At 46.2% G+C, this 22614-nt stretch overlaps 1 protein-coding gene across 3 annotated transcripts in view; it reads left to right on the top strand.

Moving 5' to 3' along the window:
• LOC138567598 (zinc finger protein 605-like) overlaps positions 1 to 22614 on the top strand; it is a 517842-nt gene that overhangs the window by 74540 nt on the left and 420688 nt on the right. For all 3 annotated transcript variants that reach the window (XM_069645984.1, XM_069645985.1, XM_069645983.1), the window contains exon 2: positions 16284 to 16410. In XM_069645984.1, the coding sequence (XP_069502085.1) occupies positions 16284 to 16410 (127 nt within the window). The remainder of the gene's footprint in view (positions 1 to 16283; positions 16411 to 22614) is intronic.

The raw sequence follows: 22614 nt of genomic DNA, 5'->3' as shown, positions 1-22614 counted from the left end.
GCTGACAACGCAGGGAGATTGATAGCAGAAGGTACTGTTATCAAGAGACATGCGTGGTTACGGCAGTCGGGATTCAAGACAGAAACCCAGGCTTCTTTAATAGACAAGCCAGTGGAACCCGACCTATTGTTTGGGAAAGCGGTCGAAGACGCACTTAAAAATGCCAAAGATGAATATGAGACTCTCAAATCCCTTGGCCAGCTTACCAACAAACCCCCTAACCAGAGGGGGAACAATAATTTTCGTCGCCCACGCGGCCAAAATTCACAAAGAGGCAACTATGCCCAGGGACAAGGTACACAATGGAATAACAACCAGCAGTCTACCCAGAGTTACGGCAGGGGTAACAAGAGAGGTCGTGGAAGAGGCAGAGGCAGCCCCAACAAGGGCGGGGGCACGCCTCCACCAAAACAGTGACGCTCAGTTCAGGGTCCCTTGCCACGCAACCCCAGTAGGGGGACGCATTTCCACCTTCACCCAGGCTTGGGAAGGGATCACCTCAGACAGATGGGTGCTGTCAACAGTATCCGCAGGATATTGTATAGAACTACTGCAGCGTCCCCGGAATCATCCTCCACGACAAAGAGTGCACTCCCTAGAGCATCAAAGGATCCTTCTCGAGGAGATCGCCATTCTGCTAGAAAAGGACGCGATAGAACTCGTCCCAGGACACCAGGTAAACAAGGGTATCTATTCAACTTACTTCCTTGTGCCAAAGAAAGATTTGACAATGCGCCCAGTATTGGACTTACGGCCTGCCAACAAATATGTCAAGCCCCAAAAATTCCGTATGACCACGCTACAAGAGGTAATCCCCCTCCTAAAAAAGGGGGATTACATGGCAACCTTGGATATGAAAGATGCTTATTTTCATATTTCCATGCTCCCAGCGCACAAAAAGTACTTGCGCTTCAAGGTGGACAGTCGCCACTACCAATTCAAGGTACTGCCCTTCGGGATAGCTTCAGCACCAAGGGTATTCACCAAGGTACTGGCGGTGGCGGCTGCACACCTACGCAGGGAAGCAAGATACTCAGAAAGGATTGACCTTCCCTTCGGAAGAGAGAATTCGGAATATACTTCTGCAAATTCCGCATTATCAGTCAGGTCAACAGATAACGGTACGCAAAGCTATGCGGTTACTGGGCATGATGGCGTCATGCATTTACCTGGTCCCCCACGCGCGTCTGCGCATGCGTCCCATGCAGGAATGGTTGGCGAAACAGTGGTCTCAGGCAAGTGGTCATTGGGACGATCTAGTGGTCGTTTCGCCAACACTCGTACAGAGCCTACACTGGTGGACAAGAGAGAATCTCGCAAAGGGGAAACCCTTTTACGATCCCGAAGTACAAGCCGTGGTGACTACAGATGCATGCCTGACTGGGTGGGGAGCTCACCATCTCCACCACACAGCTCAGGGTCTCTGGTCTCACTCAGTAGCCAAGAACCACATCAATCTGCTAGAGCTTCTGGCAGTATTCCGAGCGCTAAGGGCGTTCGAGCCCCATCTACTGAACTTGTCGGTGCAGATCAGGACGGACAGCACGACAGCCATGTTCTATCTGAACAAGCAAGGGGGGACTCGTTCGCCAAATCTGTCCAAGCTTGCCCAGAAAATATGGATATGGGCACTCAGACGGAACATCTTCCTGTCATCACAACATGTTCCAGGGGAGCTCAATTCCCTAGCGGATGCTCTAAGCAGAAACTCCCTCCCAGAAGAACACGAATGGGTCCTTCACAGAGACGTAGTAGAAGATCTCTTCTCTCAGTGGGGTTTCCCCACTATAGACCTATTCGCCACAAGCGAAAACAAACAATGCCCAGGATTTGCATCCAGGTTCCCCCAGCCGGACTCCCAAGGGAATGCCCTGTGGATGAACTGGTCAGGGATGTTTGCGTACGCTTTTCCACCAACTCCTCTCATCAGGAAGGTGGTGTACAAGATGAACAAGGAATCTATGACGCTCATCCTAGTTGCTCCCATGTGGGCGAGACAACCATGGTTTCCACACCTACGCAGGATGGCGGTGTGCGAACCCATCAGACTCCCAGCCTGGTACAACCTACTGTCCCAGCAACAGGGTCAAACAGTGCATCAGGAACCCAACTCTATGAACCTAGCAGCATGGCTCCTGAAGTCATAGAGTTTGGACATCTCAAATTACCACAGAGGTGTATGGACATTCTAAAGGAGTCCAGGAAACCAAATACAAGGCACTGTTACTTTGATAAGTGGAAAAGATTCGTTATCTGGTGCCAGAATAAACAAATCAACCCGGTTGATTGCACTCCTTCCAACGTTGTGACATACATGCTCCACCTGCTGGATGCAGGGTTGGTTTTTAACTCGCTGAAAGTACACCTGGCAGCCCTCTCGGCTTACACCACATCCCATAACAAGGTCTCGTGGTGGAAAGTACCAGTGGTTAAAGCCTTCATGGAAGGAGTAAAGAGACTTCACCCTCCTATTTCGAACCCACCGCCAGGATGGGACCTCAACGTGGTGCTAGCTAAGCTCATGGGACCCCCATTCGAACCCATGCATAAAAGTAGTCTCAAACACCTGACTTATAAAACGGCCTTCTTAGTAGCCATTACCTCCATAAGAAGGGTCAGTGAAATTCAGGCTCTGTCAGTGCAGGATCCTTTCTTTACTATCCACAAGGACAAACTGGTTTTACGCACACACCCTAGGTTCTCACCTAAATTCATATCCAAGTTCCATGTAAACCAGTCCATCGAGCTTCCGGCTTTCTTCCAGAACCCGCAAAGCTCGGCTGAGGTGAAACTACACACCCTAGATGTGCGTAGGGCGGTCCTATACTATGTAAATAAAACCAGACCGCTAAGGAAAACAGATCAACTGTTTGTCTCCGTAGCTACAGGCAGAGAGGGGGATCGCGTCTCTAAGGGCGCTATCTCGAAGTGGATTATCAACTGTATACAGCTGTGTTACTCTCTTTCTGACAAGACTCTGCCTTTTACGCCAAGGGCCCACTCTACTAGAGGCATTGGTGCCACTCTGGCTTTCATTGCAAATGTTCCCCTCGACACCATTTGCAAAGCGGCTACTTGGAGCTCTATTCACACTTTTACTCAGCATTACTGCATTGACACTCATTCCAAGACAGATACACAAGTGGGACAAGCGGTTCTAAGACACCTGTTTGCTCATGACCCTTCTCACATCCCACCTCCTTCTTCTGGTACTGCTCGCTAATCTATGCACAGCATGTGATCTAAGCAGATTCCACAAGCCTCAGAAGGGATACATTACTCACCGTAATCGTATTTCTGATGCTTGTATCTGCTTAGATTCACATGCGACCCACCCTTCCTCCCCTCCGAGAGAAGGCGCATGATTGCTTGTAGTCTTACCTTTTCTGTCTATCTGCTTGGATTATCTGTACTCACGCTACTCCTCATGCTTCCTCATGTCAGAAAAAATACAATCTGAGGATCCTACACGCGTGAGGGATCTTGGGTACAGTGGACGTCACACTAGGGATAGTATTACTGGCACGCCTGTGTCGACGCCCATTTTCGACTTTCGAAAAACAAACTGTAATACTCCGCAGCTTCCACTAGATGTCGGCCTATGCACAGCATGTGAATCTAAGCAGATACAAGCATCAGAAATACGATTACGGTGAGTAATGTATCCCATATATATATATATATATATATATATATATATATATATATATATATATATATATAGTCAATCCGTGTAAATGTGTGATGGGGGTTTGAGTAGAAGGTATATCCGCTTTCGGTGGGGTGTATGAGTCTCCACACGTCCTCCATGTCGTATAGAGCCATCATTGCAGCCAATTCGGTGGGCTCCCTCTTGTTTTGTTTTCTCGCTTCAGGTCTGCCTGGCTTCCAATCCTTGTACGGGTCAGCCCATTGATTAAAGTCTCCTCCCAGGATGATATGCCCTGTGGCTTCTAGCATTATTTTAGGGATCGTTTTCTCAAGGAATGCGACCTGAGCAGTGTTGGGTGCGTATACGGTGGCAATAGTCACCTGAGATTTTGCTATTTTGCCCGTTATGAGCAGGGCACGGCCCCCAACGTCGGACCATGTTTTATCCACTTCAAAGTTGATTCCTTTCTTGAGTAGAATTCCAACACCGCCTCTCCTGAGTGGGCCCGAACCCCAAAACTCGAGGCCTCCTCGCTTCCCCAGGATGCTCCGCTCCTCGCCCCTAGCATACTTGGTCTCCTGCAGGAGGAGTATGTCAATATTGGATCTATGAAATTCCCTAAGGACCAAGGATCTTTTAGTCGGGGAGTTCAAGCCTTTCACATTAATAGTCCCGACCCTGAGTGAGTCTCTCACCATGTGTTCATCAGATGTCGCCATTGTTAGGTACTTTTAGAGGATCGCTCACTTCAGGTGGCCAGACCGGTGTTTGATTCATCCATCCCATGCTTTTGGTAATAGAGCAAATTCGTTCAGATGTTGGTGCTACTGTTCTCAAGTTTCTCTTTTCCCTTCCCCCCCTTCCCCCCTCTCCCTGAGTTGATGGTGTTCAAGTGAACCCAAGAACTGAAAATGTGCCATTTTAGGCGCTTTGACGGCGTCCAATTCGGACTTGGTGGAAATGTTCAGTCCAGTATTGGACCACCAGTGGAGACCGTTACATCACGGTCCGATTCGAATATGCTACCATAACATACCATTGAGCCCCCTTATCCCCCAGTCCCCCCCCACCCCCAACACACTTTAATTCAACAATAACATTAAAAAGGAAACAAAGGTGTAACGATACGTGTGCACTCCGGCTTTTTTCTTCAGAAGCTCATTTCCCTCCCACTTCAGGAGGGGGTTTTGCGGCTGAGAGCCGTCGTCCAGCAAGTGAACTCCTCCCTCTGTGACGATGGATGATCGTTTTCGAACATTTGCAGGCGTGGATTGCAGTCAGTTGGCTTGCAAGGTTCTTGAGATTCTCTTTCTTTTTCCATTTTCGGGCGTATTGTTTGGTCGCATGTATTTCCTTGATCCTTTCACTCTTTTTCTTCTACTTCTAGGACCCTGAAGTTCCCATTGCATTACCGCTTGTTCATGCCCGTCCCTTTCACCTCCTCAAGGGGCCGTTCCGAGGATGTCCGCAATGCAGTCCTTGATCTCTTGCTCGGATCGAAGGACAATCTTCGAGCTACCGTGTTCAAATGTGAGGGAGAAAGGATATCCCCACCTGTATCTTGTGCCCTGTTCCTTGAGCCACTTCGTCAGGGGGCTGCAGAGGCGCCTCAGTGCCAGTGTAAGTGAGGATAGGTCCTGGAAGATGGTGATTTGCGCACCTCCCAGTGTAAGCGAGTCCCCGGATCTGGCCTTCATCAGGATCCTGTTTCTGTCCTTATATCGGTGAAACTTTGCTAGGACAGAGCGTGGTCCACCAGGGGGCCCACCAGCCCTGTGTATCCGCTCCGTTTTAGGTTCATCTATCTCCTCGTCTGCCATTAAGATCTTTATGATGTTGTGTATTGTGGTTTTGAGTGAGTCCTCAGTTTCCCCCTCGGATTCCGGAATTCCGAAAAAGCGGAGGTTGTTCCTTCTCTCTCTGTTTTCCAAATCATCCATTTTGAGGCGTATCTCCTCTTCCCTTTGTTCGATGTTACGAATCCTCGTGTCCATTTGGGCTTCAAGGGTGTCAATCGAGGCCTGATTGTTCTCCACACCCTCTGACCTCTCCTCGAAATTGTCCATTCTCTGGGTGATCCTGTCGATTTTACCGCCCAGGTTGGCTCCAAGTGACTTTATCTCACTTAGCAATGCAGCAATGTCCCCTTTGGTGGAAGCGGCTCCCGCTTCTGCGGCGTCTGTTGACATTGTTGCTTTCCGTTCAGGATTCGGGGAGGATGGGGCGTAAATGTAATTGGCGAGCCTACTTTTTGCGCTCATGGGGTGGGTCCGAGATCAGAGGAGGCACACGCCCCGTAGTCGGGGGGCCTTACCCTCTTTGTCGGAGTGTAGGTTGGTGGGAGCAGGGTAGATCCAGGCGTTCAGGTGTTTGCGTGGCTCGTGACAAGGCCGGAGAGACGGCTGTGGGGTTCACTAGGTGGTCCACGGTGGAGGGGGACTATTTGTGGTTCACTTTCCACTAGTTGGTAGTGTTCATGGGTTGTCGTTGATAGCCTGGAGTGAGTAGCACCACCAATGGAGGCTATCTGGTTGGTAGACCGGGGAACAATCCTCAGTGCCTCTGATTTAGAGCGAGCGGTATTTATGCCCACCTAGCAGGTTGTCCTTGAGAATCCAAGGCACAGGGGACAGCACATTGGAGGGAGACAATCCACGTTGTTTGTATTCTGCGAGGCAAGCGCAGGGCGTGGTGTTTCCGGCAAAGTCTTGGGTGGGAGTATCCCCCAAAAGAGTGTCTTCGTCTGATTTGGGTGCTTGTTGCAGGGTTAGTAGCAGATGAAGGCTGGTGGAGGTAACGGTGCAATAAGGGTGACAGCCCTTCACGGTGCTTCTGGGTGCATCGTGGTGTGGCAGGAATCAAGGGAGAGCGTTGGCGAGGATCATATGCTCACTGATGGCCTTGATGCCCAGTGTCTTTTAGGTGGGGTATCTATTCAATCGTGGGTATGTGGGGCCCCAATGATTGAGGCCTATGTGTTTTATTGTCTTCTTTCCTCTCCCCTCTCCCCTCTTCTTTATTTAGGCAATTGCGCTGTTTCCGCGCAGTCAGGTGAGTGAGGGGTGGATGGGTCCGTGAGCGGAACTCTTCTTTATTCCGCGTACTCCTCTTCGAGCGCGGATCTCTGGCGGGTCTCTGGCGCAGCGCCCGCAGGGCCTCTCGCGTGATACGCGGTCCGTGGGCGAGAGGAGAGGAGAGGAGAGGAGAGGCGGCGCACAGTTCCAGCTTCCCGCGACCGCTGGGGTGAAGGGGGGCACGGGGTGATTGCAGCTCACAGGGAGTGTTGGGAGGGGGGAGACGGCCGCGTACCTTTCTCCCTTAGGCGGGCTCGCCCCGTGATCCAGTGGGCGCTTCCTTCAGCGTGGGCGCAGGCAGCACAGCGCCGGGTGTGGTGTCAGCGTCTCCGCTGGCCCCTCACGGGTAGAAAGCTGCTGTCTCGGGGGGAGAGGCAGAGGAGGCTCCACCAGTCCCAGAGGTCCGAGGCCTGCCACTCGTTGCTGCCCAGGGTACCGGAGCGCCGCGGGGCCGTCACACGCGTGGGAAGGCACTTTTCTCAGCCTTCCGAGCTCCGTTTTGGATCGGATTTTTTGCCGGCATGGGGGGGTGATCTTCCGACTACTGCTCCACTATTTTGTTCATGGGGGGGGGGTCCCAAGGAGGGGGCTCAATCCGCCTTATGGACCTACGGTGTCGGAGCTCACACAGAGGGAGGATCCATCCGTGCACCCCCTGGTCGCTAAAGGCTTTTTTAAGATTCACATTGGACCCATAAACATTTTCTGTTTGGCCAGCAGTACTATACACAAACAATGGGGTTTGCCATGGGGGCTAAATACTTGCCCTCCTTAGCCAACCTATTTATGGGTTTCTATGAAAATATTCACATTTACAATCCTCATGACTATGTTAAAGAGCTTTTACTTTTGGAAACGCTACATCAATGACGTTCTTGTAATTTGGAACAGTCCCAATGAACAATTCCATTCTTTTCTCCGGTATCTCAATAGTAACTATTTTGGTATAGAGTTGACTGGCAGCGTCCATCTCAATACTAGAGATTTTCTTTATCTTAAGATCTACTTTGAAAACAAAAAGGTACATACGCGCAGTTCTAGAAAACCAACTGAAGTCAACTCCACTCCTTATGCCACTAGTTGTCATAAGAATAGCATAAATAACATTCCTGCTGGGGCATTCCATCGAGCCAAAAGGAACTGCAGTTTACAAGCTACATACTTGGATGGAATTATGTGACTTACTTGGGCGCAGGCTTAGGGAAAGTGGGTACTCTTCGCAGTGTATACACAATGCGCTTACCAAAACCAATCTGCTATTGGACAAGAAAATAGTGTCAAAACAACCATGTCTCAACTTTGTGATGAAGCTGACACTTTTTCTAATGACAGTTATTTATTGTATAGATTTCTGTCAAAATATTGGCATTTATTGATGTTAGGTCAAGATCTTTGCAAACGCATTACTGATCGAGCAAGAATGATTATCACACGGTCCATGACTTTGAAGGACAAACTGAGCCCCTCGTCCTGAAACCCAAAGACGCACCTCGTTCACAAATGAATTGGTTACTTGATAATGTGAGAGGATTTCATAAATGTGGTAAATGCAACTTTTGTCAATTTGCTTTGGCTCCACCACTCTTTCACTGTCATGGGGGTATCAAAGCTGAGATTAGTGACTTTATCAACTGCATATCCAAATTCATTATTCGTGTGATCATATCCGTATGTAATAAGGTGTATATTGGGAGCACTATCCGAGAGCTCAGGATTTGAGAACATCTATCCAACTTGGTTTATAGTCACTATTTCGAATAACATTTTGTTGAAAGTCAAAATGTCGAAAAAATAAAATTCGAATGTCTTTTTTAGTTTTTTGGTCGAAGTGGGAGGTTCCCCCCCCCTCCCTCCAACACCCCTTTTTTTTTAAATGTATTTTTCTGTTATAACCCTTTTTTTTTACTTGCGGAACCAAAAAAAAACATGTAAATTAAAAAAAAAAAAAAAGAAAGCATTCAAATTTTTTTTTTTTTTAGACATAATTTTTTCAACATTTTGTCATTCGACCAAATGTTTTCGACATTTTGACTGGACACCATCCAACTTGTACAGCCAAGATCCCAAACAGCCCCTCGCTTTGCATTGGCAAACTCATCATAAAATGGCTGATAAGAAAGATGTTCATTTTGTGGGACTACAGCAAGCACGTCAACATATAAGCGGAGATAGTCAGCTATTGCTTAGACAGCTGGAAAACCGCATGATTTGCCATTTGGAGCACCAAGCTTGGCCTTAACAGTGACCATGAACGGAATGGTTTCTTATGAATCATACTTACAAGTGTTCAGATTAAATGTATGCATGAGATATTTCTTGTTTGTTTGCCATTATGCATCGGTCCATATTACTCCGGTGCTCCGTATTTCTTAGCATTTGTTTACATTAGATGAGTATATTGACAGTGTTTAGCAGTGTTTTTGGATATGCACCCCACTCTTTATGAAGAGCTCTGTTGGTTATGTCATGACATACCAATTTCGGTATTCTTTTAGTTTAGTTACAATATATCTGATGCATTTTTTCTCTCTCGTTAACTATAAATCAATATCCTTAGTGCGGTCATGTAGAAACTCCTGTGTATGTTACCTTGCACATTGTAGTCATTCTCTGTATTTTAGTGGGGGTTTTCACTTAATTTGGATTGTGTCCATTTGATGCTCATGCTAATCAGTAGGCTAAATTAGTTCTGTGCATACAGGCAGCTCACGCTCTCACTATGCAACTTAATTGAACATCAACAAATACAATTGGATTTTGTGTCCATTCGAATTTAGCAATACACTAATCATCATCTCTTGCTTTATTCATTACTTGGTCCTCATTTTTCTGTGTTCATTTACCAATCCTGGATGTACATTCGTAGTTGCAAGTAGACTGACACTCAGGGCCGGCCTTAAGGCCAGCAGTGCCCTGGGCGAACTGCCCCCCCCTCGCCCACCGCGCCCCCTGGTTAACAGGAGGCGGGGCGGAAGGGGGCGGGTCCAGGATGGGCAGCTTTCTTTTCTTTTTTTTTTTTTTTCTTTTTTTTTTTCTCGCTCCGGTGAGGAGGTTAAATAAGTGCTGTTAACACCCCATTGTCATTGAATGACCATGTGGCGTCTGCCACACCATCTGCCAGCTCGGGGGAGCGCATGAAAGACTCCCCGGAGCTGGCGTGGTGGGGGGCTAATGGCGCCTTTTCTTGTGAAAAGTATCCATGGCAGAGGGGCGCATTTAAATGCACCCTCCGCCGCGGGCACCTTTTTACAGTAAAAGGCCGCCTGCTGCGCCTTGTCCCACAACGCCAGCTCGTGGGAGCCCTTGAAAGACTCCCCCGAGCTGGCGTGGCAGGGGCAAAGGCACACTGGGGGGCGTGGGGCCCCGGGCTGTCGCCCGGCTCGCCCCCCACCTAAGGCCGGCTCTGCTTACACTCACTATTAAACGCATACACTGTCACTTCAAGAATATTCTGGCTCGTAATTCAGACAGGCATTCACCGATATGTGATGCCTCTAGGCTTTTATCACCTGACTCTACCAGAGTTACAAGCATTTCCAAGCGACACTAACCGTGCTGCTTCACACACACGGAATCGCAAGATACACTGGTAAGCGTCCCAACAGGTATTCCGTATCCTCTTTTTCACAGGCCGTTGTTAAATATCATTTCGGCACCCTTTGACACATGCTGTTAGCATTAAGTGCTTTGAGGCTATTTCGCCATACTTTTTGAAATAACATTACGCTCGCAATTTTGTGGGCTGAACGAGGACATTAATAAGAAGCTATGGCCAACTGCCATCTGTATTGAATAATTTTGTCTTCAGTCTTTACAGAACTGACCCAACAATCTTTAAAGTTTTTTCAAGTATATCACTTGCTCTGTTATTTAGCGGTCATGCATGTTCCTCGCGTGCAGTCTTGGGGCTTTTTCTCACCACTTTCCATGTTTTATTACCAATTCACTATCTCACAATAGAGACCCCGTGACATGTATATAAGGTATATCATTCTTCTTTATTCTTGGTCTCTTATAATCTGTGAAGTGCACGCTGCGCTACAGCCCATTTCTGCACTTTTCTCAAAATTGCATTTCCCATATGTTGTTCTCAACAAAATGACAGTGCCCCAATGGACTGTATTCCCATACCCTTTTTCAGCTTCTACAATACTTTATCTACATTATTTTCTCCGAACATAGAAATTTGTGCAGGCTAAACAGCCAGGAGTTCATGTGAGAGTTTCGGGTAAGACTGTTTAATTTTGGAAGTGATTTCATTCTTGTCCATATCTGCAGCCACACGCAATGCTCCAGATAAAATTCACCCAAGGGGTTTCTTCATATGTTTATGGTACATTACACCACATGTTGTAAACTTTGATGCAGTTTATTTTATTGCTATATTTCACGATTATGCATCCATATTTAGCAATGGGTCTTATACCTCTTTGAGTTTAAGATATTGCCATCTAGGCTTAACATTGCACAGAAGGGCATAATGAGCCGATCTTGTCACCTAAATGGGTCATTCATTTATTATCTTCTGAACAGTTTTTAGAGGTCTGTAGTTTGAGACTAATGTTTTATTTTTGTGTCTTTCTTCTCCTTTGATTTGGCATTTTGGATTTGTTCCATCTTCCTCCTATATTTCGTAGTTTTGTTTGCTTTCTATCTCAATGTTCTGTTGCAATTCATGGTTCTTTTTTTGATGTGTGTGGATAACACATTGGGTAATGTTGATCGTTATTGCAATAATTTTATACCGTTATTGTTCTCATTGAATTGTATAACCCAAGAATTTTGTTTGTGCCTTGAGAAAGAGCTAGTTGGGGAACTGTGTCAGAAGCGGCTGTGCGAGATGGGAGGTCTCACAGTGCGACTTGATTCAGTTGTCTTGCGTTACGTTGGAGTTTTCTAGGTTCTTTCCTCTAATCCCTTGAGAGGAAGACGAGAGGTGTCAGCGGCTGCAGCGGTCCTGTCCGTGTCCGTGGCATGGAGCTTTGGAGGAGAGTGTGCGGCAGGCAGGCAGCCAGTCAGTACAGTCAGCGTGAGGATGGCTGAGGCAGAAATTGTATGCCATGAGGAGCAAAGTTTCCTCTAGTATGATGACATTAAGGTAAAATGCCTTACTAGTGGCTTGCACCTCAATCGGAGATTGATTTATGTTATTTATTTAATTTTTTTTAGCTAGAGATATGCTGTCTTTTTTTCGTCCCTCCCCCTCCAGTATAAAGTATTGAAGACCGCCAGCCACCTCTGATTTATAATCGCTGTCCCGCATACACTCAAAGCTTGAGAGTTGTGCGGGTGGCGGAGCTAATTGGTTTCCCTGTGATAGCTTCAAAGGAGCGAAGACTGGGCCGGAGTGCCTTTGATTCGTTCAGTGTGCACTATCTGCACGGGTAAAATTTGACTCGATTCTGACAACAAATTTTGGGTCTGTATTTGTGTGAAAGTTAACCCCACGCGAAGACTGCGGGCGATGTGCCTTTGTCTCGAGCAGGTGGAAAAGAAAGCGTCTCCCCCATTTTAAAACATTGCTGGGGAATTTCGAGGGAGAGCTGACCACGTCTGCTTCTACATCAAAATCTGTTGCCTTCTCTCGGCTCCTGAAAATCATTTGCTATTTAGGTTTGCAAAGAGAATCGGAGCAGAAATAAGTGTGTATCGACCATCTAAGCTGAAGCTGTCAAAACACACTGAAGTCAAATAAAATGTCTAATCCTATTTCCTGAGAAGTACTGCTTCAGGAGATGATTGTAGACCTCTTGATCCTGAACGCCAAACGGGTCCCAACACAAGTGCTTCAAGTACTTCAATCGCAGAAAGAATAACCTTTAGACCTTACAAATCAGGGGGAGGCATGTTTTATCCTCTACCATGTGTCTTCCCGGCCGACCATCAAAAAACGACTGGTTCAGGGATGGCGTCTGCCTGTTTATTTTCGCAAAAGAAAACTGGGTATCTACACCAGTGTTTCACCCCCTGAAAGACCCCTTACCAGCAAATTTTAACTACACATTAACAACCACCACAATGAAGAACACTATAGTGAACCACTTCCCTTTGGGCTCAACAGATCAAGTTGACTGGTGACTGTGACTGGTGGAAAATAATGCAAACTCTGGTTTCTGTTCCATGGAACCTCACAGAGCTCATAACCAACACATTGGCATCCTGGATGACGCCATTTTGGAAGCTGTGCACTGTGCCTCCCACTCATCGTAAGAACTTAACGCGATTTCTGCGTTTTTGGAGAACTCCAACCTGATTCTATGGTCTAGGGACTTAAAAATCCTATTTGATAACAGAATTGCCTCTAAAGAAATCCCTGAGTCTTGGAGACAATCCATTATCATCCAGATCTATAAAAAAGAACAGGGAATCGATTGGCAGCATATAACTATCGGCCCATCTCCCTGTTGGATGCGGATGGAAAATTCTTTGCAGGTCTGGTGCTAGGTGATCTTGAAAAATGGGCAACGTCTAAAGGAAATATCCCGAAACAGCAGACGAGGTTTAGGAGGGGTTTATCCACCTCATTGAATGGTCTTATCCTAAGTTGCTGTAGTTCCGGGTCATTTATAAAAGGAGGTCTACCTTTGTTTGAAGCCTGGGTGGACTTATCCCAGGCATTTGACACCATTAACAGACAGCGACTATGGATGAAATTAAACAGTTGGGGTCTGCCAGAGAGCTTATTATCCATCCTCATAGAATTGCATCCGAATTCATCACTCAGAGTAAGAATGGATAAAGTGGGCAATTTGTCCCAGTCGATTCGTATTGAAAGAGGAGTCAGTCAGGGTTTCTTGTTGGCTCCCTTTCTCTTTATCATATTTATATCTGAGCTGTCTCAATGGCTTGAAGGGATTGGTATATCGGGCCCGAAAATTGACTAATGCTAGATTATTTAAGTTGGCCGACAGCATCTGTTGACTGCATTAACCAATTATGCAATACAAAACGACTTAATTAATCCAATAAATCTAAAATAGTCATTTTTAAGCATCCAAATAATTGGCACATGGGTGAACAAATAGTCTCAGTGGCTGAAGAGGTCACATATTTGGGATCGAAGCCTTCCCCACAACAAAACATCTACTTCTGACTTTAGATTTAAATGTATTAAATTTGGGTTCCCAGATGAAAAAAATGTACTTAAAATATTGTGCATTTTCCATCCTTCAACTAATAAAAATTTTAGATTGGTAAATTGGCGCCAGTCGTTCTTTTTGGTTTGGACTCAAATCTTCAAGCCTTTGAAATAGACGGGGACAAAATTGAGTCAAAAATTTGGAAACGTACATTAGCACTTCCAGAGTGTTCCAATAACATGTGTCAGATACGAGTTGGTCCTTGCCTCACGGAAATGGCTATGTATGTACAGACTAATTCTTGATTCACCTCAATCGTCGCTGTATGAAGATGTCCAGGAACTAATGAATGAGACCGAAAATATCTTCCTAAGCACACTTAAATCAAAGTGCAATGATATCTTAATCAGGTCAGATAGTACACCTGATATATTGGTCCATAATCCTGGAAAAGCAAAAGTGTGCGTCCAGCTCATGGACTGGATTAAGACTATAAAAAAAAAAAGGTTGGCAAAATTATCATCTTCATTTACACCCACCGATAAACCTACGGCTTTTCTTCTGATCTACTTAAAGAAATGACTAGGTCCGGGCACTAGAATGGAATTTCTGAGGTTTAGATTAAATATTCTGCCTACCCTAGAGATTCTCCATATTAGCGACACAGAACTTTCCTTCAGACATCTGTGATAAATGTCACAAAATTAAAAAACAATCCCATCGTCATTTACTCTGTGTGCGGGGACCTGGAATCAAAGACTCTTGAGATTCAAAAGATTTGTACATGATGCTTGGTCACTAGATACAGTGCCCTTTTGGGAAAGATTGGCTTCAGGAAATTATTTTTCTTTTGGCTGAAGTGGTCAATTTACTGAATAAGTTGAACCTAATTGGAAAGAAAGCTGACTAAGAGGGAAACCCTCCTCAATCTCCAGGAATTCTTTAATGAATTTGTATTATCTCAAAATACTGTATGTTAAATACTATATTTTGTTTTTCATATATTGCTCTGATTTACGTAGTTCTTTCCTATTTTATTTTCCTTTTTTGTCAGTAACTTCGTTTTTTTTTCTTTCATGTGTGGAGAGATGGAATTTTTTTGTCTTAAGATGTTTTTGATTGAAATTGGAGATTGGATTTTTCTTAGTAAGGGTATGATTTTGCTGAATGTTTGTTTTAACATATCTTAGTGTGTTTTTCTCCCTCATTGTGATCAAATGCTTTTTTGTTTCTTTTTTATGTAATGTGTTGAAAATCAAGATTTTGTTTTTGACTAATGCACAATAAATAAAGAAATAAATAAAACCAAAGGAGACCTACTTGGTCGACACCGTTGCACAAACTCCATACATCACCATTAAATTGGTTTCTGTATCAAACTATGCATCATTACATCGTTTTTTATTGACATATGTCAGCGCATGTTTGGTGATCCGTTTCTTTTTTCTTCATTTCAGCGCTAGGCTGTGGTAGCCTAGAGAATCGCCATCTGCAGCAGACCCTAATATATCCCATAAACCTTAATACTATAGACACACCGCCCACACACCTGGTAACTCCAATACCATTTTTTGTTTACAAATAATTTTTGTTTTCTTGGTTGGGAGTATCAAATTGATTTTACAGAGCAGGTCTCAAAAACGAGGGGAGCTGGGAGCTATTTACCTTCTGCTAGAAGAGCCTGGTTAGCTTCATACCAACAGCTACCAGGCGCTACTTTTGAACCACCAGGCTAATGACAAACATACCTATGTGACATTAGCTCTGTGCGTTTGGGACAATCTAGAAATAGACCTTAGGAAACAGCTACATGACATTTAAGCATAAGGGATCATAATCATAGACATAATGATAAAGTTTGCATCTTATGTTGAAGTTAGATTTGTAGAGCTCTATGTGCTAGATCCTTGTTCCCCAAAGGTCGCTCCTGCTCACTCGTTAATGCTGGATACACAGGAGCTGCTTTTAGCTCCTGCTTATTCAATCTAAATTTCGATCACTGCAGAGTAAAATGGGCCAACATGCCACCTACCTGAAGTCCTGGTAGCTGGAGAAAGATGGAATTGATTGTTGTGTAGTGTCACTGGATTGGTGGTCCTTCATGGTAGTTATCCTAGAACCTGCACAGAGCATTCCTGTTTATGTGTGGTGCTAATTAGTTGGAGCTGAAGATTCCAGTCATTTATCAATTAAATATTTTCAGAGTCACCTCTGAGGAGGGAATGCTATTTTCAATGGTTACTTTACACTTAAGGTTTTGTGGACCAGTGATCTGTCCATAACTCCTATGCTGTGCGCAACAGGTTAGGGCCCATTACATCCTGTTTTACTGAATTAGTTTGGCCTTCAAAAGCATGTTTGACAACCGACAAACAGCCCTGCTCTTCTAAAACCCTAGGTAGATCATTTTGAGGGAATAGTTTGTGTTGTAGGCATTTGAGTGAACAAACGTTTCTAAGTATGGTGTTATTATTTCAGGAGCAAGTGACGTTTGATGACATTGCAGTGCATTTCTCAGTGGAAGAGTGGGAGTACTTGGAAGAATGGCAGAAGGATCTGCACCGGGATGTGATGAAGGAGAACTTAGACTTGTTAACCTCTGTTGGTAAGAATTATTCTTTTTATGTGATCATTTCTGCCTGGCATCAGTTTTATCATTGCATTCCAAAAAATCAATATTCCAACCGGGTGCAAAATTGTTGCATAACTGTATCAAAACCTGTGCAATAACTAGGGGACTAATCACCATCCTTATCTGATATGGATGTGTTCTGTAGGTTACACAAGATTGAGTTGAACTCTGCACATGCCCTAGGCCTTTTCCAGGTGATATATTTAAGAGCAGTAGTCTGTTTCCACTTTGCTGAAGTATATCCAGTCCCAGAAGGAAACCACCTTATTGAGGTTTGTTTTTAATCGTCCACAGGATGGCCACCGCAAAAATACTCTTATGAACTTAGTATTGAGATGTACTTCTAAGCCAAATATCCCCCAACAGACCACATATGATTAATTTTATCCAACCTGTTGCTCACCATCAGTGATCATATATTCAAGATATTTTCTCAAACTTTGCCCGCCCTGGTACATTCCCATTCCAAATGTAGATATCGGGCTTGGCACTGCTGCAGCTAGAGTAGGCGTTTGAATAAGCATGGTCTAACCTGTGTCATCTAGTTGGCATAAAATACATTCTCCAATCGTATTCATAATGAGACACTGACTCGGGCTAAGGATATATTGCAGTTAATGTACATATCAAGGCCCACATCTTTTACCTAGTGTCCTATTGACACAGAAATGTGGAGCAGGTCTATCTGCTTGGAATGGGGGCGGGGACATGTGGGTACAATGTTGAAACTGTTTAGAAGCTAGATGTTGCAAAGAAGACACAGCCCCAGTAACAGTTGAGCATATGTATTGGTAAGGACCCCTACACAAGGATCCGAGCATATACATCACCAACTGTCTTCTCACTAACCGCCTCAGGTGGAACTGTCACCGAGGCACATTCCCCTGGCACATCAAAATTCCACTGTTGGACGAACATTTCACCCAGCTCCAGCCCCACTCCTAGCTCCGACGCAACTTGCCCCTTTAACCAGACCAATCCATCTACTGGTCCTTGAAGCTCACAAGAAGTTGGTGCATCTTGTCTGGGTGGCTGGTGGGCAGGAGTACCTCTCAGAGTCCCTCCAGAGCAGGTGTTTGTGCTTCTGGTTGGGGGAATCTGCTATTTGAGTCACTAGCCGTGACATGCTAACCCAATTGCAGGGCAGGCATTGGCTTCAGGGGTTACTCCTATGGCTTCAGTAGTTTCGTGATATACACCCACTAGCTTAAAAAAACCTCAAACCAGACCTGACTTGAGCAGCCCCATTGTCGGAAAACAAGGTCATGGGGGAAACCCTCCTTTTGTTCACCATGTCCAAAAGCTGAGCTATGATGCAGGCCGTAGCATCACCGGGCCACAACATTAAAAACAACTTGGAAGGATAGTCCATCAGCAAAAACAAAAATCTTCAATTTGGTCCCAAACTGGACACCAGCCTTACTAATTTCCAGGGCCAACTTTGACCAAGCAACATCTTGAATTTCTATTGGGCATTGGAGAGATTTGTTGGCCGCATAGAACATATTGCTTTGTTCACACGGCAGACCGAATTTCAATCTCCTCGACCTGCCGATCCATAATCTGCCACCAATACCACTTCTAGACATTCTGTTTCGTCATACTCCTACCAAGAGGCACACTGTGAGCCATGCTAATGATAAACGCACTGCCCCCCAGATCGAATTACCTTTTCACCTCTGAACAATTGTTCCCTATCCATGCGCAGCTCATTGCTGAATCTACTATACTTTTCCACAACTTCTGTGTCCTGACAGGCCATCCTTCTGTCACCTGGTACCTTACCTCCGGCATCCACCAAGACCTCCTGATGCTCAATGGTAACCTAGGTAATTAGTACTGCCTTCCCAAGGGTGAGTTGCACCCTTTGGGGTTAGGAGGTGAGCCTGCTAAGCGTAATATCCTCTAGGGCTCCGGGCAAGCGGGATTGCACTGGGTGTGACGCCCCCTTCCGTTTTGGGGACTGTGAATCCATGGAAAGGGATATAAATGAGTCTCCCTATACTCTGGCTTCAAATGCTTTTGTTGGCTACATGGGGTTCAACTGTGTATTGTGAAAATGGCTGTAGGAATGACTGGTATAATGTCTGAGCCTCCATATGCACAGTATTCGTTGGTAATGAAAGAGAAGTGGGGAAACCCCAACTCATTGTAGAGGGATGGCAAAAGCACCAATAGGGAGTGAAGAGAGGGAGAGCCGACCCCCACGGGGCTGAAGAGACGCAGAGTCCAACTGCGACTGAACCCCTCAGAACGCTGAAAGACCTGCTGAATTAGGAGCCAGGAGGACACGGCCGGGAGGAACCCCACAAAACCACTGAACACCACGTGTGCCGAGAGGCTGGTACCAGAGTCGCAGCCCACCAGCCAGACCTACCCGATGTGGAGCAGCACGAATATGTCTCAGAAGCAGAAACACAGAGGCCGAACTCTGTGGTTCTCCCAAGAAACGTCCCTTAAGAAAGCAGGGGTACGCAGTACTGTTCTGGAGAACTGTGGGGTTGGGCGGAGCAAATCTGAACCCACTGCGAGGTGTGCAAATCCATACCCCAGGGCAGGGTGAAAGAGGCAAGACCCCAAAGTGGGGTGAATGAACCCAGACCCCCAAGACTTAGTGAGAGGAGAACAACCCCAAGGCAAGGTTAGGGAAGAAAAACCACAAGATGAGTTGAGCGAATCCAAACCCCATAGCGGGTTGAGGGAAGAGCAATCCCAACGTGGTGTGAGTCAAGACCCCAAGGCAGGGTGACAGAACCCATATCCCATGCCGGGCTGAGAGAAGTGAAGTCCCCAGCTGGGGTGAGACGACAGAAGCCCAAGACGGGACGAAGACACAAGACCACAAGGTGGGATGCGAGAAACCAAATCCCAAGAAAGGGTACCAACCAAGAACTACCTTGAGGGCGAAAACGCCTGTAACCTTCCTGGTAGACCATACCCGGAGCACTCGCTCAAAATGCTGGTGATGAGGGTGATCTGGTGAACAGGGGGGGTGGGTTAGGACTAGAACCAGATACAACACTCATTGGACTTCATTGAACTCTGCCGGAGAAAGAGAGCATTTGAAAAGACATTCAGACCACTGGACTAACTGTACTTCAAGGTCAGGGAGCCCAGTAGGGCATCCCAGTTGACTGAGGGTCAGAAAGCAGCCATCATTCACATGCAAAGGCTGAAATCCTGAGTGGATTTTTGTTTTATTTATAAGGGTTGTAAGGAAGGCATGGTATCAAACTGGGAAGACAGACACAAGTGATCACAGTTCAAGCGTGTTTATTGAACTTCAGTGGGTTGGGTAAACCTAAATCTAAGGATGGGAGCAAGCTACGACCATCAAATAACGCAGTCCTAGTTAAGTCTCTGTCAAAATAAAAGGGCCTATACTTATAAACCTATTGCCAATCCTTACTTCTAAATACAAAATGGTGTGGGACAATAATGTATGCACAAAAGAAAAGTGTTTAAGAAATAATATTCTTTAATAATAATCCTTCTCAAAGGAATTCTCCCTTTTCTCTCTTCCCCTACAGGCTCAATGTTGCCTGAGCCCTGGTTCTCTCTTGTCTTGATTATTGCAATAGCCTCCTACTGAATCTACCTTCTTCCACTCTGTGAGCCCTCCAGCTGATCCAGAATAGGGCAGCAAGATTTATCCTTGTCCTTAAGGCCAGGCACTGCATCTCCCCTGCCCTAAAAAGTCTTCACTGGCTCCCGGTTGCTGTACAGATTTAATTCAAATCCATCTGCATCATCTACAAGGCTGTCTGGACCTGGGGACCACACTATCTTCAACTTTCTCACTAAATACTCTATCTAGACCTCTACGTTCCTCTGGCACCAGCTCTTTGTGTTTAAAGAGTTTTGCCAAACAGAGGGTAGGTGGTTGATGGCTTTCCTCCGCTGTCTCCCTCTTCTGGAACAGCCTCCTCCTCCCTCTGCACCTTGAGCAGGACTTTCTTAAATTCCGGAAGTATCTCAAGACTTTCATCTTTACCTGCTTCTTCCCTTCTTCGCTCCTCTGCTAATATCACAGTTGCTGTGATTGATGTCCTGGGTCCTTAAGCATCTTCGGGGCCCCTGACCTCCCACACCCAATTGCTCCGGTCTATCCTCAGCACTTACCCTGGCACTCGCTCTGCCTCAGAGGCTCGCACTTATACCCAACGTGGCTCCAAGCCGTGTAGCACTATCCATACCATGCACATACTGTGGCTCACCCACGAGCATGGACATTCCAGCACCCCCCGAACCCCATCCCGCACACCCCACCACCCCACCTGCTCTCTACCTTGCTGCACTTGTACGTACTGAATACTCACAAGGCATAGTAGATGTGTCCTTTCTCCTTTTACTTCTACTGTTTCAATATTTTGTGTTTAATGTGTTTCACTCCCTTGTTCCCTCCCTTTGCCTCATGGGCGCTTTGACAAACATCAGAAGTAGTCCGACATCCAGTGATAACGGCTGAGTATTGCATCTTGTCTTTCGCGAATCAAAGGGGACATCGACATGGGCGTGCCTGCAACACTATCCGTACGTGACGTGTAGTGTACCCAAGATCCCTCACGCGTCGAGGTCCCTCAGATTGTTTTTTTCCACCCAGATAGCTGGTCAACCCTTATGCAGAGTTCGTAAAGAACATTGCGATTGTCCAACGACCTTTGGTCAATTTATTCTAGAGAAATATTTAACATCACCCCCTCCGTCCCTTGTCTCGATGGCTGTTCCAGTTTCTGCCAAAGACCTGCGAGATTCGACGGAAGGTGATTGTTGGTGCTGCCGACCACGTGGCCTGGCCTTCGCCGGCCTATACAGTAGGGAGAGTGGGGTCTGCGTTTACATGTCTCTTTTAAAGTGAAAATGCCTTTCCCTTTCTTCCCTCTTTCCCAGTTGGTCTTAGTCACTCTGTATTACCTTAGCTATGGAGAGGACCCCATTTAGATTTTGCTCTATTTGTAAGGGCAAATTCCAGTGGAAGGCCAGGTACAGACGGTGTAACCGGTGCTTACCACTCTTTCATAAAGAGGAAGGGTATGTGGCCTGCAAGCTCCTTTGACCCAAAACTTTAAAGGTGCGTAGGGTAAAACGGTGGGTGGCCTACGGTATGTCCAAGGCTGGGACTTCTCCCACTGTTGCTGCCACCGAATGTGACGACGGCGAGAGTGACTATCAGGTCTCCGAATCGGAGGCTGTTGACCTTTCGACGGAACAATAGCGTTCCATATCGTCTGTCCCCGGTCCCGATAAGCACGGCGTAAGCCCTGCAATGGGGAAGTCGCACCCCGGCGACAAAGACAGATACGTGCATGATACTAAGCACACAACCCCTAGCCTTATTTCGACTAAGTTGAAAAAAGACTTCGGCGCCAATGGGTGCCCCGGTCCTTCCAGTGATGCCCGCTGAGCGACGAGTTCAGCAGCCCTCCCCGCAGCCTATGTGCGCCTAGCGACTGGGTAATCCAAGACAAAGGGCGCTACCCCCAAAACACATAGTTCTGCCGACACGCATCATGGGAAGGCATACGGCGATGACAAACATAAGACGCCAAAAGTTACGGCACTGCCAGAAAAAGCAGCCGATAAAGGCAAGGCCTCGGTTCTGCCGAAACAGATTCCCTTACAACTGTCAGGTGAGGACGTCGAGGTCAGCTTGGCAAGGATTGTGGCTGCCGATTCTCATAAACGGCAGGCTAGGGACTCTCTGAAAGACCCAAAGATCCGCCGAGATCTAAGGATAGTGTTCAGAAGTCGAGGGAAGGACACAAGGAAACCCCACTTTCGCAGATCCCACCAGAGGTTTTCTCTGAGGGAAAGGAAGGACTTTCTTCGATGCTAAGGCACAGAGTTCTGTTTTTTGACGGAAGAGGGTGCGGGGGGACACCTTTTTGACAGAAGACTATGAGAGACACCTTTCCACCCCTAGGCCGTTCCAGATCGTCAGTCTGGACTAGGGAAAAGTTTGAGGACTGCATTGAGAGGTTGGATAAGTTTGTTTCACGTGCAGAACAACCGAAACCTCGAAGGCCAAGGTATGAAAACCCTGCTAACCCTAGATCTAAATTTCCAAGGCTTTTTGCCCCCTCTTTAGAAGAGGACATATAATTATGACCTTACTGACGACATTCTGCCAGTTAAGGTAGGGGAGAATCCTTTTCATGACGAGGAGGAACATGAACC

Source organism: Ambystoma mexicanum, chromosome 2p (assembly GCF_040938575.1).
Source record: "Ambystoma mexicanum isolate Mex_15411 chromosome 2p, UKY_AmexF1_1, whole genome shotgun sequence".
NCBI classification, from domain to species: domain Eukaryota; kingdom Metazoa; phylum Chordata; class Amphibia; order Caudata; family Ambystomatidae; genus Ambystoma; species Ambystoma mexicanum.
Note: the sequence above shows the minus strand (reverse complement) of the source record. Positions and strands in the feature narration are given on the sequence as shown.